General features: G+C 43.8%; 1 protein-coding gene across 1 annotated transcript in view; it reads left to right on the top strand.

Moving 5' to 3' along the window:
* The first annotated feature begins 10,033 nt into the window (after window positions 1–10,033).
* Window positions 10,034–20,142, top strand: part of GRIN3A (glutamate ionotropic receptor NMDA type subunit 3A) — a 66,922-nt gene continuing 56,813 nt past the window's right edge. Inside the window, 3 exon segments of the mRNA XM_050329800.1 lie at window positions 10,034–10,081; window positions 10,083–10,409; window positions 10,411–10,758. Coding sequence (XP_050185757.1) covers window positions 10,034–10,081; window positions 10,083–10,409; window positions 10,411–10,758 — 723 coding nt within the window.

Raw genomic sequence — 20,142 nt, 5'->3', positions numbered from 1 at the left:
TATTTCTAGAAGCATGTGTTGTAGGCAGCTCACTTACAGGAGCTGCTCCATTGTGGAAACAAGCAGGACAACTGCTTTTTTCATCTAAACTGTTCATAGTCTTATCAACCCAATCAACTTATCATGTAAAAATCCTTCTAAAATACAGAAGATAAGGCTTTTCAGCTAGCTCTCCTTTTTATTGGATAATTACAGAACTCACAGAGTAGTGAATTTGGAAAGGACTTTTAAAGGTCATGGGATCTGCACACGGTTCCACCCCTTCTCCTCCCCCACCCCCCCACCCCCCCATGCAGTGAGCAGGGACTGCTTTGTCTTCTTTTTCAGAACTACTACTAAGAAACAAAAATGCAATTTTTTTCATGGATCTTTGTCAAGGGATAGGAATACACAAGGCTTCAGGCATGCACACAAAAAAACCCTAAGTCATATTATGAATATATCTCCATTTTTGATGTTTTGGGATTTTTCCTGGAGACTCACACAATGGCGGTTAGCCACTCCATCTGTAAGAGTTACAGCTGACACTTAGTTCTTCTCCAAGTTTGCAAACAAGAAAGAAAAACTTAGACTTTCATCCACTTCATCACTTAAGTACTTAAAGCAACTTGCCAAAAGGATGCTTCAAGATTCTCTGGTGGTGCAAAAGTGGCACTCTGTTTTCTCAGAGTTGTTTCTTTCCCAGTAATACTCATTTGTCTCCCTGTCTTGGATACAAGAAATGGAAACTCAGTAAGAACTCATGGAGTGTATAACAGCTAGAAAGCACATGACAATTTCAAAGCCCAGAATTACATCAGAAATCCTGAGAGATCTTTACTCTCTTTTTTTCCATAGAATGTACCTATCCACTGCTATCCAGTACCATGTTAAAAATATGTGAGCTTCCTCCAAGAGATCCCACTTGTACAACAGAAATAATTTGACACTGGCATTTTTTCTTGGGAGCTGTGTGTGTTTTTAAAGGGTACTTGTGTTTTTAAAAACAGACTTTATAAAGATGAGGCTCCATTTTCATTGGACAGATTGTATAAATTCTTCACTTCTTAGGTTGTGTGTGAAGCATGATGAAAATCATTTGTCTGATCGGATTAAGATTGTTTTTTCTGTGCTACCTTACCAGGAGAGCATGCAGCACCATGTTATTTAAAGGCTTTCTGGAACAGAAGTCACACATCCAGTTCATCTATTTCCTCCTAAAACCACAACCTTGGGTGAATGCCACTCTTCCTTGTACTTTATCTCATGTGTCAGCATTTCACAGACATTTTCCTTTTGCCAACATAATCTCCTGTGTGAGCCTAATTCTGCTAAAGTTCAGCACTGTTTAGCCTTCTAAGACATTTTCTTGTGTCACATATTCTTTTCTGATATCCTTTTGAATAGGATTTACTTGGAATTTAGACCACTTTGCAGCTTATACCCTTGCAGTGTAGCATGTTCTTGAGCTTAGATGCCCAGGAACAAATTGCTGAACACCTCCTTGGTACAGAAGAATTTTATCTGCATCCATGCTTATGCCCTTGTCAGGGTGTTTTACTCAGAAAGAGAGATCAGATGGCACAGCTGACACCTGGCAAATCTCGTATTTAAGAAAAGGGTGGAGAGGTGTTTGATCTGTCCCAAGGCTTTCCCAAGTCATTAGCTCAGCCCTATGCCTGGGGACAAAGGATGGGCTTTGGTTTAATGTGGGTTTTTTTGTCAGTATAGCACATTTTAGGAGACATTTCAACAAGAAGTATGTTTGAAGGAATCCATTATCTATTACATGTCCACACCACACACACACATCAGTGAGCTAGCACTGTGCAGAAAAAGTAAGCTATTGGAGAGATCAGCAGCCTACTCCTCAATATCACAACCACGTGGGACTCAACCAACAGGTGTGACTGAGGGTTAAAAAGGACATACCAGGTTTGAGGAGGTATTTCTTTCTGGTGGAAGGGTAGCAGAGAGCTCTGCACTTGGTCTGGATCCTCACAGGGACTCAGATCTCTTTCAGGGTGGTAACTCTCAGACACCTTCCTGAGAAGCTGCATCATCTGCTGTGCAAATTCAGGCAGTGCCCAAAGGCAGGAGCAAGCCTACAGACTGTCAGGAACACAGCTGACTCCTGCCCAATTCCATTTTGTTTGTACCAGAAATCCTTATTAAAACCAGTATTTTGAGTAAGGTCACCCCAGCTGATTTGAGGAAGCATTCACAAAATCAGTTTTTAAATAAAACAGCAAACAGAAGGGTTAAGCCCATGACACCTCTGCACTACTCAGAGGAGATGAGGCAGCTTGCCAATTTTGCAGCCCTTGGTAAACTTGACAGAATTGTTTAACCGGACAAATAGGGTGAATTATTTCTTACATAGATGCTGTTGTGGCCTTTCCCTTAGTTTGCTTTTTCAGTTTTTTACTGGCTTTTTTTTTTCCTACCATCCTTATAATTTAACTTTGATAAGCACATGTGATTTCTTACTCTTCCTCTCTTCTCCTTTTAGTCCCACCTCTAAGTCAGAGGGAGCAGGAGGGAATAAACAGTAAGAAACCTGTGATCCTGACAGAGTGATGCAGTGTTGGGGTGCCCTCCTAACCTTGTAAAAATTGAAGCCTTTCCCTGAAAGTTAAGCAGTCTTTATTCATCTTTATTGAGCATTTACACGGAGTGGTCTTTTGAAGCCAACCAAAGCAATGCAACGGTTGCACATAGCCTTTAATAATTTTGTATTTGCTGCAGAATTGGGGAGGGGGGGAAATAAAACAAAGGGCACCACAATGTCAGCAAAGCAATATTGATATTTTATTCAAAACTGTATTTGTTCTGTGAGAAGGTGTTTGTCTGACCTCACTACTCAAATGATATTGATGTTCGTAACGATTTTGACACTGTCTTCAAACATAATTTTTCTCTTTTTTCTCTTCCCACCTCCCAAAATCTTCAAAAGTGCTCAAACCATCATTCTGGAATAAAGAAACAAATACATGCAGGGAAAGCTGCATTAAATCCAGTCTAATCCTACAGAAGTCCATGGAATGGCATCCTGTTTTCATGGGGGATGTCCTGAGCCAGGCCATGATAGAGGATCTCCTATTGCAACAAAAACTGGGGAAGTGAGTACCTGCCTGGCTGCCAACAAGTCAGGAAAAAATTGATGCACTCAGAGCAGTGACATACAAACACAAGCACACACCACCTCAGGAACCAGTTCCATGCTCTGCTTAGGACATGCCAGCTCAGTGAAGCTGGTCTCAGTGGGGATGACTTTTTTTCTTCAACAAATCACTGTAGATACTAGGATAACACCTTTCTGGCACAAATCTGCTGCTTCTTTGGCAGGCCCCTGGCCAGATATCTCCGTACCTTCAGGTCTCGAGTAGCCAGACAGCTCTTTCCTGTGCAGTTGGCTCCACAACAGTTCAAATCCAAGACTCCAGAGGGAGACTTTACATCCAACCAACCCCTGGATTCCCAGATAACCATCTGCCTAAAGCCAAGATCTTCTAAAGACTCTCTGTGTCACCTGATGATGCTGCAAACAGTGCTGGGATCAATCCTATCTGTTGCAGTTGTTCCCATCACCATCATAATAACTATGAATAAACAACACAGAGGATAAGAAAACTGAGTGGAATAAACTTAAAAATATAAGCAACTACATGCAGTGGCAGAAACTGCAGGCAAGGATCAGGATACTAATCCAGATGCTTAGTAATCAACTGAGCCATTACAGTGTTTCTCTACTAGTTGTACCTCTGCCCAAGATTAATGTATCTCCAAAATGAGAAAAACAGGGAGTGTTATAAAAGGACTGGCAATGAGGAAAACATGACTAAGTGTCAAATGGCAGGGACAAAATATGTGCGAAATGGGATCTTCATAAAGGTTTCACAGCTTCTTGTTTAGAAAGATATAGAGTGCGACCTCAGAAAAGGAGCAATAAAAATAGTCGATTGGGTCAACACTGTCAACACTGATAGAGGGAATGGTGCTGTCAAGTGCAGCTGGACACTTCCTTCCTCATCCTGGCAATGGATAAGGGTCTTACAGTGAGACTATATTTGTGCCTACTTTTGGTACCTTTAATCAGTCACAGTGGTAGAAAGAACACTAGTGACTTTTTTCCTTTTTCAATTTTATTTATAAGTACTTGGAATATCTTGAGATCTTCCTGCGGTGGCATTAGTTTTTGAGAGGAGACTATCAAAGCCAGAGGGGTTAGTGGGCTGTGTGCCACTACCCGGCAATGTTACAGGGTCTCCTGCTGCTCTTCAATTCAAAATGGACCACAGATACAAAGTGGTTCACTGTATGTTTTTCTCACTCACTCCTTGAGCATTCCCTGACAGTATCAGTTTGTCTGGATTTATATTGCCAAAAGAAACAAGTGGGAGTATTGTTCAGGGAGCAAGAGCTGTCTCAGCCTCTCTTGTGGGGTAGTAAATAAGCACAGAGACCTCCTGGTGAAAATCCATTTGACCTTAAAGACATTGCTTGAATTTGACACCAGGCCTGCCCACAGAAGAATATTTGCAGGCATTAAACATTGTGTTAAGAGTATGAAATCTGACAGAAAATAAGCTTCCTTACTGGTGCATTTATGATAAATTCCAGCTGGTCCTCAGAGATCAGAGGGGCTAGGCTTCATTTCTGATTGAAAGCAAACCTGCACCATCAGTTTGGTCACGTTCGGTGGGAATTATCACAATCACAGATTCATAAATAGTGCAGTTTATTGGAGGAAAAGAAATACAGATTCAGAATTGCCACGGATAAATGCATCAGCTATGATAGAGACCTAATAAAAACAACAATATTGTGTTAACCTGGGTAATAGTAATGGTATGCAGAAGTTTACCAAGAAGGTGTCCTCACTTGGGAGAAGGGAGAGGCAAGTAGCCAGTCATCTATCTCCAAGGTCTTTTTGGGTCTTCCTCCTAACTACGTGAAATGTTTACCCTCCTGATATACAGCTCAGTCTTATTACCCTCCTTCTTACATACAGCAGAACCAAGGTGGAGAGTTGAGTCATATAGTCATATATGTGGTAACAGTACTTCATTAAACTTATTAGCATATGGAGGGATAGGAATTTTAAATTACCCTTAATCAGGAAAAAGTGACTTTTTTGGCTATAGTGTCCTTTAAAATGTTAGTCATACACCTTTGTTTCATTCTGCACATCCTATCTCCACAGGACCTCCTCCTTCAGCCAGCAAAGCCTTTCTTGATGTCAGTAATGCAGATCTCCATCTGCAAAGATAACTTAGAATGTACACAATGTGTGCTGCAGATAAGAAGTCTTAGGCCTTACCTGACTCCTTCAGGGATCATCATCCCACAGGAAGTCTGGAACAGCCAGTGCACTCTTGATCCACTACAGCAACATGAAGTTTTTCAAACATAATACTCTATTTAACATTCTTAATGCAGTTTTAGATATCTGAAAGTATTTGCAAATTTATTCTGGCTGGTGAAAGAGTATGAAGGACAGAAAGTAGGATGACCATTTTTTTTTCCTGGAAATGGCAGTGAAAATGAAAAACACAGCATTTTGAAATGCTTAAAAATGCATTTATATAAATTGGGGGTTCTAAATAGAAACAAATAAGTTCATTTCTAGTGAATAAAAGAATTAATTTTACCCAAACTGTTTATTTTTCCCTGATTCTCATTGTCTAATTATAGTTGTGAAGGGGAAAAAAAAAATTTTCCAGGCTGACCCAAAATAAATCTCTCACCCACTCCAGAGCTAAAGAGACAGTGTGAGGTATCCTCCATCTCAGATAGCGACTTGAGCATTTTGGAAAACGTGAGCAGCTAAAGGAGGGGCAGACGAACATGAGTTTAAGCAATCTGACTATCACACTGGCAAGCCCTTGGAGCTTTTCCCTCAGAGCAATGGGAGCAGAACGACACAGAGATGAATGGGAGAACTGTGATAACCTACTTCCAAATCAGCCAAGTTTCTCAGAGGGAACAAGCTTTGCAGAAGGTCGCTGTGATGCACACAGGACAAATGTTCTGCAGCCCAGAAAGCAAACAAACCAATGCTACTTCAAAGAAATGACAGTGAGCCGAGCAAGCGGAAAGAGCAGCAAGAGAAATACGAGCAGTGATCTTAATCACATTTCCCTACTGCATATTTCATTGCTGAAGGGTTTTTACCAGCTTCAACTATGATGCTCAGACACTGATCAAGGATGGATATATTCTGTGGCCAGCATTCCCCAGCAATCAATGCCACCAGCACTGCTCTGCTCATAGTTACACAAGGTGATAGCCATCTTGGAGTAAGTCCATCCATTTGCATGGATCTGCCTTTTCTTACTTCAGTTGAATAACACAGGAGAAGAGCAGAATGGGTATTCCTATGGCAGCAACCACCATGAGAAAGGGAAAAGGAGGGGAGAGTTAAAGGCAGCCACTCCTTTGCATGGACATGAAAAAAGTCAACAAATCTGTCAAATCTCTTCTGCCAGTAGCCTTGGAAGAGGGACTACAGAATTCCTAAAAAGCAGGATGCAACTGACACATAGCAGTCTCTAATTTTATTAGACTAAACTAATGGTGCTCTTTTCCACATATTTATGCAAATCAAGCAGAAAAATTAATGGCACAACTTAAATAAATACACTTTGGTGGGGTTTATATCCTTTTTCAGAGCACTTTCTGGAAATATTCCAACCTCTTACAGCACAGGAGTGAAATATCTTCTTAAAAACAAAAACCAAAACTGTATTTAAGCACTTTGTTATATTGGAGGTATTGAAGAGAATTTTGTTAACAGGAATATTTAGACAAAGAGTAAAAATAAATGCAAATGGAAAAGCAGATAAATTAATAATTCATTGTTATAAATAATCAAGATGAAAAGAAAGCTTCAAGAGTAAGAGCCATTTGAGTCAAAATTATTACATTGCCATGGGAGTTTGACCACTCCATACACTTCAGGTTTCTAACTGTGACCCCTTGCTATGACTTGCTCAAAAATGAGCTCAGGAGCAGGAATTCTTTACAGCAGTAATCCCAAGAGTAGCACTGCACAATGACCAAAAAAAGTACATTCCATGGTCATAGATTATCCACAAATGAGAAACAAATAAATGAAACCCTCCCAAACCCCCTCCAGAACAAAATAGAAACAAACAAACAAACCCTAAAGAAACCTCAAAAACAAACAAGCAAACAAAAACCAAAATATGGCAATATTGAATTATTACATTTTATTAACTGATTTCTTGTGTAATTTTTGAGCTGTTTCAATAATAAGGTTGATTAAATTTTCTGAAACACTTACTGTTTTAGAATAATGCCACCTGTTCCCCAAAGTCAGAGAAAGATCTGCTTATATAATGAAGCTTCAAATGAATGACAATTTAGGGATGCTTGTTAAGACACGGAAGAGTAACCATTTCTTATCATAATAATTCCCACATGCAAACTAGCAATTACCTAGCTGCAAAGCAGAAAAGTTACATGCTTACCATTTTTTTCCAAACCTGACAAATAGGATGCAGATAAAGACAACACCTCTGGAGTTGTACAGATCTCAAGTGAGCTCATTCTCCCAACCAGAAGGCCAACTAATGTGGTTTGGAGAGGAAAAAAAATCAGTTTTCTCTGCATCATGTGAGATTTACCATGTTCAAAGCCAGTTCTCTCTGAGAACAATTCCTTATTGCTAACAGAAAAGACTTGGAACACCTGTGTTAATATGATCCATTCCTTTAAAAAAAAATGAGAAGCGAAAGGAGGAAACCCCGGCTGACCAGGCAAGATATTAAGAAAGAAGAATGTGATTATAAGACTAGAAGAAAAAGGAAGAAGGGGAAATTGGAAATTGTTATTAACTCTTAAACACAGTATTAGCTCACCTTTACATGCAGAACTGATACAGTCAGACCTGGCCTACAGACTACCAGTCTGCCATTCCTAGTTTTCCACCTAGTGACCAATTTTGCAATCACATACCAATTTAGAGAGAGTAGTATGAGAGAAACACTAGCGTTGCAGATCATTAGGAAGATGCAAACAGCAAGCAGGTATGATGAGGTGCTAACATGATGGGGATAAGGACATAAGAGACAGAGAAACATCAGCACAGCTGCCTAAGACTTTGGTGAGATCTCACTTTAAATACTGTGTACACCTGTAGTGAACCCTAGCTAAAGAAAGATAAATTTAAATGAGAAAACACACAATTCAAACCTGTTGGGAGGCAGTGACCATCTCTTTTATGCAGTGTGGTGGACAGTGTTTACTTCTCTACAGATTTTGTGTATACCAATTGAAGAAAAAGAAAGGGAGCATAAGGATGTTTTTTCAATGAGAGCAGCAGAACACTGTCAGAGGTTGTAAAGAGAGGTAGTGACTGAACCATTCCTGGAAATAGTCAAGGTCAGGCTCTGAGCAACCTGATCTACTTGATGATGTCCCAGTTACAGTAAGAGAGCTGAAGGAGGTGGCCTTTAAAGGTCATTTACAACCCCCACCATTCTGTGACTCTATTATTTGCTTTTTCTTTATAAACAGCTATGAAGATAGATCTCAAGGAAAGGGAAAAGAAGATTAATATCTAGAGAGGAGCACTTTTAAGGTAAAAGCACTACATCAGGGTAAACTGCTGGTGAAAGAGTTCTCAAAAGATTTCTAAACACTCCAGGACTGAAGGTATCAAACCATCCTTCCACGTGCGACAGCAGGAAAGCACATTGCACTCAGACAGGGCTGAATGAAACAGGCAAAGATGACAGGAATCCCACGGGCAGAAAACACATCCAAGCGTATTCAAGCAGGCAGCCTCCACCTCCACCTCACTGCCGGGGGAGCGCGGTGAGATGACGGGCAGCGTAGCTGCGGAGAGCGCTTCCTCTGGGATCCTAGAGACACACCACGGAGCAGAGAGGCAACGCGGAGCGTGTCAGTACCCCAGTCAAAGTATTAGAGTCTCAGACCCGGGGTCAGCACGGCTTCGGGAGCCCAGGCTTCAATCACAACCACGATAAGGATGGGGCTTTCCCCAGACATTTTCAGTCGCCTACACAAACGCTCACCTCTGCTTTGCCCTGTTTTCCCTAAGGATAAGAGTGTTCTGTCATAAAAGCCATGTTAGACAGTGTCCAAGGCTTGCGGATGAGGGATCTCGGGTACCACATGTCGGAAAACGACTCAGTTTGAAGCAGCAGCGTACGAGAAGGCACTGGACGCAACCACCGCCGGCTTCCCCTACACGACGGTCCCCTCCGTCCCAGTCGGAGTGGGACTGGAGCCCCACCTTCCATTCGCATCTCCCGGGGCACGGAAAACTGCTCCGTTGCTCTGGCGCGGTGCGGGGGGACTCCACGACATGCCCGGGCGAGGGGCTGCGTCGGGGCTGTCCCCGGACGTTCCCCGGGGCTGCAAGCGGGCGGCCTCCCCAAACCCCTTCCTCCCCTGGGTGGCCCAGGGGGGCGCCCGGGGGGGCGAGTCCCGGCGGCCCGGGGAGGAGCCGAGCGGGGCCGCCACTCGGGTCCCTCCCGGCGGGAGCGCAGCGCAGCCCAGCGATCGCCCGCGGCCGCGCCGCCAACTTTGCCCGGCTCCGGAGCGCTCCGAGGGCTGCGGGGGACGTGGGCAGGGCTCCGACGCAGGGAGCCGGGCCGGGGCGTGCAAGGGGAAAGCCGCTGTGGGGCGGGAGGCGGGGTCGGGAACGCAGGGCGGCGGAGCCAGACAGGGGCGCGCCCTATGGGCTCGGAGCGTGGAGCAGGACCGTGCAGCTGCTCGTCGGGAGAAGCGGAGGGGAGGCCGGGCAGGGCAGGGCAGGGACGGGGCAGCGCAGCATCCCGCTGCCGGCGGGACAGCGGCAGGCTGGATGCACGCCGGGCGGGGCGAGCGCCGAAGCGTCGCAGGTGCGAGTGAGTGCCGCCGCCCAGGAGCCTGAGGGGGCGGTCCGGGGGCCGGGAACCGCCCCCCGCAGCCCCGCGGCCCGGGCGCGGGGCGCGGCGGCGGCGGCCCCGCCTGGGCGGCGGCGGGGACGGCTCTGCGCGCGCCTCGCCCGCCGCCGCTGATGCCGCTGCCGCCCCGACCCGCGGGGGCGGCTGATGCTGCGGGTGGCGGGGGCCGGGGGAGGTGGTGGGCGGCGGCGGCAGGGGGCTCCCGGCCGCGTGTCGGCCGGGGTGCGCGGGTCCTGGGCCAGGGCGTGCCTGCTGCTGTTGCCACCGCACGCGCTGGTGCTGGCGGCGATGCCCGGCTCCGCGTCCCATCCGCAGCCCTGCCCCAGATCCTGCGGCGCATCGGGCTTTTGCAGCACGGTGCGTGAGGCCACCCACCTGCAGCCCCGCGCCGCCCCCGCCACCGCCGCCGCCTGGCCCGGGGAGGTGCCGGGCGGGCGCCCTGAGAGCCGAGGGGTCGGCGTGGGCAAGAGGGCGGGCCAGAGAGACCGAGCGGCGGCCGCCCCCTTCGCCGCGGGACGCGCTGCTGCTTGCTGTGGCCAACCTGAACGGCGTGCCCGGGCTGCTGCCCTACAACCTGTCCCTGGAGGTGGTGATGGCGATCGAGGCGGGGCTGGGCGACCTGCCCCTCTTTCCCTTCTCTTCACCCAGCGCCTCGTGGAGCAACGACCCCGTCTCCTTCCTGCAGAGCCTCTGCCACACCGTGGTGGTGCAGGGGGTCTCGGCCATCCTTGCCTTCCCGCAGAGCCGCGGGGAGATGCTGGAGCTGGACTTCATCTCGGCGGCGCTGCGCATCCCGGTGGTCAGCATCGTGTTGGGCGAATTCCCCCGGCGGAGCCTGGTAAGGACGGGGGGGACGATAGGGGCAGTGCCGTGCCCCCCAGATACCCTGCGGTGAAGGGTCGGGTTCCGACCGGGGGAGATGGGCAGGGGTCGCGGTGGGAGGACTCGGACCGAGGTGTGGCTGGGGAGAAGTGCTCGGACTCCCGGCATCGTTCTGGGTCCGTCCGTCCTCTGGCTCCCCCTCCCGCGTTATCCCTGGTTCTCAGCTCGGGGGTGGCGGGGGACAGGAATCCCCTCTGTGGAGAGGCAGACAGAGCTCGGTGGTACAAGCGAAGTTGTGAGCCCGAAGTCATACGCCGCGTTAAGTTGTAAAGCAGAGAGCGGATCCAGGGCACGCTTTGCAAATCAGCAGAAGGTTGTTAGAAAAAAAAAAAGAAAAGGCTTAAACCATGTATCGGTGTGTTTGTTACTGGTCTAAATGCAGTGGTCTTTCTGTGTATGGGCATTGTAGGTGTTTCATCCGATGACGCTTCTCAGGGAAGTTGTGCTCTGTAACTTGACTTCGCACTGAGCTGTCTAAAGCATCAGGGCTTTCTGTACTCATAGTTCATACGTCGCTGCTCTATCAGATTTTTGCTGGTTGCCCAGCTAAAGTAGTAGAAACTACAGCCTAGTGTGTTTGTTTGGTTGTGTAACTAAAATAGTAGAAACAGAATTCCTTGTGTTTGACAGTCTTAGGCACAAGCAATAGTAGTATCCAAGGGGAGTTAAACTTTCTATCATACTGAAATGGCAACTTAGAGTTACATACCCTAGAAAAAAGATAGTTCAGTATTTTGTAACTGTGTCTTTGATAACAGGAATCATTTCAGGTAAAATAGTTGAAAGAAGATGTTCTATTCTATGTGGCCTGGGGAAGGGAAGTCCTAAATAAAATGGTAGAAGCTGCCTTTTAAATAGTCAAGAGAAGCAGTTTTATATAAAAAGGGGTAGCTTAATATTGCTCTCAAAATATAATCAGAAAAAAATATTACTAGCTGAATTTTCTTTGCAAAAGCAAATACAGATCTCAGCCTGGATCCCTGTTAGGATTTCTGTGGGACTTTTTTGCATGTTAGATTGTGACAGAAAAGAGAGCTCCTAGTCTGTAAGTGAAGATGTGACTGTTGTGCCTGAATCAGAATGGTTTGGGTTGGAAGTAACATCAAAGACCATCTTGTTCCAACCCCCTGCCACAGGCAAGGTCACCTTCCACCAGACCAGGTTGTTCGTATCTCCATCCTGTTTGGCTTTGAACACTTAAAGGAATGGGCCATCCACAGCTTCTCTGGGCGACCTGTATCAGTTAGTCACCAACCTCACAATTGAGGATTTCTTCCCAATATCTAATCTAACCATACCCTCTGTCAATTTGAAGTCATTGCCCCTTGTCCTGTCACCACATCCCCTTGTAAAAATCCCCTCTCCAGCTCTCGTGTAGCCCCTTTAACTACTCAGCTAGTTTTCTCTACCTTAGCAAAACCCGTGTAATTCAGGTCTCTCAGAAAGTCAGGGGTAATCAGTGCCACTAAATACTACTATTGATGCACTTTTGGTGCCAGTTGTAGCCAAGTTTGCTCAGTTACATCTACCAATGTTGCAACTGCACTCGCAGTGGTGCTGGATGCAGTAGCCAAAGCTCCCTGAAGATCAGATCCTGAATCCAGCATTTCCTTACTCTGTCTCTTAGAATTATTTTCTCTTCCATCTTAGATATGGGTCTAAGTTCATCCAAAGCATCTTAATCCAAGATGTGTTAAACACACGTAGCACAAAGTTAGATTCATCGCTGCTTTCTTTAGCCTTCAAAACTCCTGCTAAACTTTCAAATTGTTCTCAACAGGGAGCCAAGTGGATCAGTATATCCACTTTGATTGAGCAGACTTTACGAGGCATTTTCTTTGTGACAGTGAAACCAATGCCTGACATTGAATCTGTGCTGAACAGAGTCCATTTTTTTTTTCCAGCTGAGCTAAAAAAATTACTTTTCAAGGCTCTGTGGATTTTAAAAAAATTTCAGCCTTACTCAAAGGCCAGAAGGTAATACAAGTCCATTAGTCTCTCAACATTGGCCTGGAAGGGCTGACATCTTTCTGAACACTCTTTTTCATATTTTCACTTAATAAATACCATTTTAAGGCTAACTCTGGAGGCAGTGCTCTAGCAGCCTTATCTTGCATACTTCCTGGAGTTACAGGCTTTCCAACAGCATATTGGACACAGGAATGCCTGGAGATGTTGGCCTCAGCAGCCTCTGCTGTAGGCAGAGATTTTGTGTCACAGTCCCGTGTCGGCATGAAATTAGCATGCCATGGACCTCTCACCTTCTTGGCTCTACAGCCCTGGCGCTGCAGAGTGGCCACATCTACTGAGTAGTGATTTTAGAGGAGGCAATTGTGAAAGACATCATTGTAGATGAGACAGATTTGGCTGATAGGCCCAGAGAGGAAGAGAAGACTGATACCGAACCTTGCTTCTGAACTGGCATCCCTGCGGTCACCCTTCCCACTGATTCTTGGGCAGAGTGTTCTCCCTCCCACAAAACCACTGCAGCACACCCCAGGGGGCTGCCTGCAGTTAGTTTTCTTCCAGGCAGGGATAGACGGAGACCCCAAACTTTTTTGCCTTTGAAGAGCATTTCCTGCTGTCTGCATAGCAAACATAGTAATAAACCCAGTGTTCTCATAAGGCTTCTCCTCAGCGATTAGATTCTTTTGGGAGATAGTTTTAAGATAGTAATGTCTAGCAAGGTCTCATTTTCCACATTACACCAGGACAGGAATGTACATATGCAATGTTTTGTACTTCTGCTGAATGTTAACATTATTCCTTCATGCAGAAGGCTGTAATAGGCAGCTGTTTATAGTAACTGAAAAGCACGTTGATCTTTGAGCAAATCTTCCCTAGCATGGCAAAAAGCAATACTTAAAATGAAAAGGAAGATAAGGATCCAGAACTGAAGCACATTTCAGTAATACTGCCTGTTGTCTCTGTGATATTTGATGACAGTAATACTTCAAACATGTAACAACAAGAGGAAATCTGATGTCACAGATAGGCAACTACAGTCATCTAAGATACCTAGAGACTGTTTTCAAGAGTTTTGTGGTTGTTTGAGCATCTTTAAAAATTCATTTCTCATTAAAAAAAAAAATCAAAAGACAAAAACCGTCACAAGGTGTGATACTTGTCCCTCACAAACAACAGCTTATTCTGGAGGTTCAGGATTGTGTGTGGCAGAACACACATACGGCTTCAAGGGAGGATACAAGGACTAAAATGGGGCACACTTTTTTCATTTTTATCTGTGATTTAATTACTAACATAGACTAACAGGAAATCCAGACACTGTTGTGACCTGGAAAAAAAACTGTTTACTTTTCCCAGTTTGCTGTCACTCCGATAAATTTTCACACTCAGTAAGCAAAAGTAACAATTTAACACTGTCATTCAGCAAACAAAAAAACCACTGGATTTCTTTACTCCTACATGAATGTAAATTGCACTGAAGCTTTGACAGCTCATTAGTTTGGGGACAGCAGCTCACAAGCAGCGATTCTGTTGAGGCAAGGTTTGTGACCCCTTATATATGTTTGGTTGAAGGGAAACATTTTATTTTTTCATTCCAAGATTGCCAATGTCATTAATAATTTTTCCAGGGATGGAACAGGGGAAAAGATCCAGGGGATGTGAGCCATAAATAAATACAATGATATTGTTTGTAGTACTACAGTTTAGAGCCAAGAGACTGGGAAGAATAGCCCATAACATCTGTTTTGTGGGTGATACTATCACAAGCACAGGGGAGATCATGTTTGCAGCAGTGTTCTCTGAACTTAAGGGAGTATTTTCATTGGGTATCACATAAATCAGCACCTCTGTTGTCCGTTAACATGAAAAGGAATCTTTTCGCAGCAACGAAATAGAATAAAGTAATTGGAAATCATCAGTCCCTGCCTAACCAGTCCGTGCTTTATCTGGCTTCCAGAGGAACTGGCACTGCAGTGCTACTGATTACTGCTGTGACTTCAGAGGGGGTCAAAAGAATAAATAAATCAGGTCAGAGTTTTAGGTTAAACTATGACTTTCCCGGGGAAGTAGCAAACTCAGCCTCAGAACAGATGCTGTAAAAAGAAACTGACCATAAACATTTAAAATTTTTTGTTTGTTTTTGAAGTAATTAAGTTTGCTTTGTTTTATTTTTAACAGCTTTCTAGTTTATGTACATCAAACAAACCACGCTGGGGAATTACAGGTATTTCCCTTTTGGAAATAGACAAGAATACCACTGTGAGTACAGTGCCTTCAGAAGTCACACTAACCTGCAAGACACTGGCTATGCAATGCACCAGTGAGGGCAGGCAGAAATTACAGCAAGGGGATGGAGATGTGGAAAAAAGGCTTCTGTCCAACTAAATGCCCAAAGACACTTCTTTCTTTCCTTCTTCAAGTCAAAATTGCAGTCAGATGGAAAAAAATGTTTTAATAATTTCATTTTCCAGCAAAAAAAATGCAACACATGCTTGGCTACAGGCTTCAGTAATCCAAATGATCATTGTTGATCTGTTTTTATCCAAATGTTGGAAGTTTGTACTAGTTACTATGTAGATTAGGAATATGTGTTTTGTCTTCCCTGTGATTACCCTCCCCACCTCACACTGAGTAAACAATGTGGCACATACCTTTTGTACACTTCAAGAGGGTTAATGAGAGATGCCTTGAGAGGAAACAAGGACAGAAATTGAGAGGACGTGCAAACAAATGGTCAGTTGCTTCTCTTTCAACCAGAGGTTTCAGTGCAGTTTTGCTCATGCTGAGCTTTTGAACCTTGCACAATTTAGGCCACTGATCTGCTATAAAGTGGGAGCCCTTTTACATTTCCAGCTCATGTAAAAAAAGCTTTGTGCAGCTAACAGTTTTGCTCCATAGCCAGATATCATGTAGAACCATTAATTCTTTTGAACACAGATTTCAAAGGCATAGCTGCATTTTTCTGGCAGCCTTGTGGTCCTAGCATCACACCAGAGGTCTTCCTCATTGTAAGTCCTCTGTGAAAAAGCATTTGCACAGCATTTACTAACTGATTCAGGCTCCTGCCTCTCACAGGCTTTTCTCCAACACTGTACATTGTCCTCAGGTTGTTACTTTGAAAATGGTTTTACTTGTGCTCTCGTGTTGACCATTGTCAGCTGTGAGAGTATTGCAGTTTTCGTGATTCGTTTGTGTTGTCAGCTGATGCCAAACTCTCTGTTGCCCTTAAGTTCATAAATAATGTGTGTTGAAGGGAAACGAGTCGTGTTTATATTCTTATTTGTTGTCGGAAAGCCCTCAAGTCTTGTGGAAGCAATTTGGCATAGCATTTAGGAGTTGTATTGGCACCTTATATATATTGTATTTTTTCTCTTTATTTAATGCTCAGGGTCTGTTCCCTCTGTGTGTTATACTCTTGATGATACCACAGTTCACCCTTGTCCCATAAACTGTCAGAGTCACCATAAATGCTGTTTGAAACACCACTAAAGATACCCAGTTCTGCAGACCAGAGCATGGCAGCCTACATACCAAGGGGGACTTCTTTAAGGATAGTTCTGCTGTCAACAGGCTTTGCATGCTCAGAAGCATAGGATAATGAAAGATAAAAAAAGAACTAGTCTCTTTATTGGCGTTACAATGTTTACGGAGAATTCAGTTAACCACAGCTGCAGAAAATCTATTTTCAGAATGCAGTAAGTGGTGAGAATATTTTTACTTCAGTTCTGTCCTCTGGATCCTTAATTTTGAAGTCTTGTTGAGAAAAAGAGCAAGAACTCCAGTGGGATAGCACTCTTTCAGAGCTGGCCAGTAACAAGATTTTCTCATTCCCCATCCCATTCTGATTCTCTGATGGAGAAAAAGCTGAGTTAATACAGAATTTAATATCATACATGGTATTTTCTTTTGTGGTTTGTGGGGTTTTTTTCTGTTCTGAGTGTTCACACAGCAGTGCTTTCCTCACTGCTGTGGTGGAGGAGGTCTTTCATAACACACTGCACAAACTCCTGTCAATAATTACTAATTAAAATATGACATCATTGATTATTACTTTACTGAACAGCAGGCATTATCAGAAGAAACACCAAAGACTACTCAGCTTAATCCACTAAGTAAAAATTAAAATTTGACCTAAAGTAGGTAAATTTAAAGACAACTTTCTATCAGATACTGTACAAATACACGAGTTACTGTACAGAACCGATGATTAACAAAGAAAAGTAAGTTGGGGTATTCAGTATAATTTTGACAAGAATTTGTTCATGAAAGGCAGAGAAAGCACACCATCTTTCCACAAAAATGGAAGCAGAGCTATGGAAACGAGAAAACAACAAAGGATCTTATAATGCGTTGTTACTCATTGCAGTGCTCATGATTAAATTCAAAGACTACTTCCATATGTTCTCATTTAGGGTTTATTTAATGAGTTATTCACTATTTAAGACCACGAAATATTAAAACCACACAGTTTTAGAACTTTAGGCTATGTTGGATCTAGCTACAGTTTATCTCATGTTCTATTGTTTTCCTCCTTGGATTCCCATGTAATTTTTAAACGTGAAAGAAAAGCAGGCATAACTTGACTAGAATTTATGTGTTATTGTAACCAGCATAAAAATGGGAAAAAAATAGTTTCTTTTAAAAATCTAGATTTACGTTCTAAGAAAAAATCAGACCATAAATCCATGTTTCTGCAGATCCTACTGAAGGGCTTTTAAAGAGGGGAAAAGTTGTCTTCTCAGTTTGGTTGAACCAGAGAGAGTGCACCCAATCTCACTGCAATACAAATAGCTGTGCATTTCAGTTTGTTCTGAACATCTGAAAGAATCCAGAGAAAAGAGAAAGAAGAGGGAGCAAGAACACTAGAAACATACATGTCAGTGACACAGGGAGACAAAAGGAGAAAATAAGCTGAATTGAGAAGAGAAAGAAGAGATGCCCTTCCCTGTCTCTTTACTGTTTGTGATTCCAGATGCATAAAAGCAAGGGAATTGTATTTTTTAGGAAAGCACTGTACATAGAGCTGGGATCACCAAGCACAGAGTGAAACTACTTGCCCAAATTAGGGCTGAATAAACAGGACTGTCTTCATCCCTGGCTAAGGATGGTTACTTCAAGTGAGTAATTCTTCCCCAGAAAAGAATTTTGCCCCTCAAAAGTGCATCATCTTTGTTGCAGACCTCTCGGGAAATTGCTGAAGCTAACACCTAGGAAGCAGTAAAGGGAACAGGGATTAGGTCAAAGATAGGTAGAGGTTTAATGCTGCTGAAGGGACTTCTTGGGAAGGGTGTAAGGCTTGGTGTGGGTGGGTGTGATTTGTGGAAGCCTTTTTTCAAACTTTTTGCTGAGATTATAGGGAGAGAGATGCACCAGGGCATCTCTGGACATAGCCCCTCCTGATGATTTGGGGCCCAGGGTCAGACATCTTCTAGTTAGGATTTCAGGGTTCCAGGAGTCAGACAAAGGTCACTGCGAAACACACAGCATCATTCCAATAGGTATCCAGAAGGGATTTCCTAATGAATGGGGACAGGTTCAGGCAGAATGACTTTAGGATTTGAGCTTTGGACATCAGCAACTGCTCTTTGCTTCTGATCTGGCCTTGAGGATCTCCTCATTTTCCCCAAAACTCTGTCAATCAGCCAAATTTGTTCTCACCACCATGGAGAGAGGATGTGCAGATGGTGGAAGTAGCAGCAGAACGGGGAGAAAGATTTAAGCTTGAGTAGGCAGTGCTGATAGATGATTCATTTATTAAGGGAGTCACACTCGAGCAAAGCTGTTTGTGGAAGGGACTGCTCGTCAGTGTGACTCAGAAGTTCACAATCTGGCCCCAAGTGCTTCATAGCTGTCACAGCAAGCTAATAACATTGCTCCTAGCAATTATGGACAGCTCCATGAAGAACTGAAAGAGGCATACCACAGCGATTGTTACGTGTCACTTTTGTGGGGCACTGCAACCAAACATTTGCATGCAGCCGGCCTTGGGACTTGGATTTGGCTGTAGACAGGGTTTCAAAGCAGCGTTGATGTTCACCACTCAGTCCTGAGCTCTCTGTAGTTCCATACAGCCGTTGACGAGCACCTTGCATCCCTGCAGCACAAAACACCCTGCTGGTACAAGCAGGAGTGTGTGCCACCCCCACAGCAGGCAACCATCTCTGTCCCTGCAAGCTGTCAGGGAGCTGGGAGATGGTGCTGAACCTCTTGGATATGCCCTGCTGTAGGAAGGGAGAGCTGGAAGAGCCCTCAGAAGCTGATGGCAAGGTTTCCAGTTGGCTCTGGTTTGAGATGGTCTGGTGTGCAGTGTGCTGGCTAATTAACTTCTATCCAAAATGTTTCACTCATTAGAGTCTGTGTGGCATTAGTGTACAGATGGAGGGGTGGAGGAGTGGAGGTGGACACAGGTGCACCCTCAGCTGACACCGAAGCACAGTAAACAGGGAAATTACAGTGATCATTTGATTCTTATTATATAGGAAAAATCCAATGTTAGGGGATTCAGAAGTAGGCACCATTTTTCCCTTTTCTTTTTACAGTATTTTTATTACTTTTTTGTAAGTAGCTTTCATCTGTTTCCAAAGCCTGTTTTACAATGTGGAAAGTATTTGAAAGGCATTATAAAAATCTATGAATATGCTGCACAGGCATATTTTAAACTCTTAGTATTTCCCTAAAGGCATGATATTCCACTTACAGCTTTTTTTAAGACTGTGAAGGAAATGATTGCCCATGCTGTTCATAAGACATTTTGCAAGGCTTTCTAACTTAAGACAGAGTTAAAAGACAAGATAGATCTTCAAGCATCAACTGAGATTTTTAAAATGAAGTTTTACATTTGTAGCAAGGAAAGAACTATTAGACATAGCAAATAATAACCAGAGAGCACAGCTGTATTATACATTAGGATCTCTCGATGATGCTACTGATAAAGCAATTGTGTTATACTCATCTTAATAGCGTACTCACTCAAACTGGCTTAAAAAGATCTTTTTTTCTTTTTTTGCAAATCAGATGAAAAGTCGGTATTATTGAGTTCACAGTTTGTTGATTTTCTGTGCTATTTTATTTGAAAGCATAATTATTTATCACTTTCTCAGCCTGTAAGGCTCACTCATATATACATGTATACATATATATATGCATAAAACAGCTTTCTGTAGGACACCAGTTGTTTTCAAGAATTTTCTGCACTCGAGCATGAAAAGTGGGTAAAACAGATCTAACCTTTACTTGGAGCTGATACTTGCCCTCTTTGGACAGTGGACTAAAAGTGTTTTAGCTGCGATTTACATTTTCTTACTACACTAATACCATGATGCTGATTTTACTCCTACATTGGAAGGGCAACAAGGTGAAGGGGCCATGTGCC

Source organism: Myiozetetes cayanensis, unplaced genomic scaffold (assembly GCF_022539395.1).
Source record: "Myiozetetes cayanensis isolate MyiCay16 unplaced genomic scaffold, myiCay2020 scf4, whole genome shotgun sequence".
NCBI lineage: Eukaryota > Metazoa > Chordata > Aves > Passeriformes > Tyrannidae > Myiozetetes > Myiozetetes cayanensis.
Note: the sequence above shows the minus strand (reverse complement) of the source record. Positions and strands in the feature narration are given on the sequence as shown.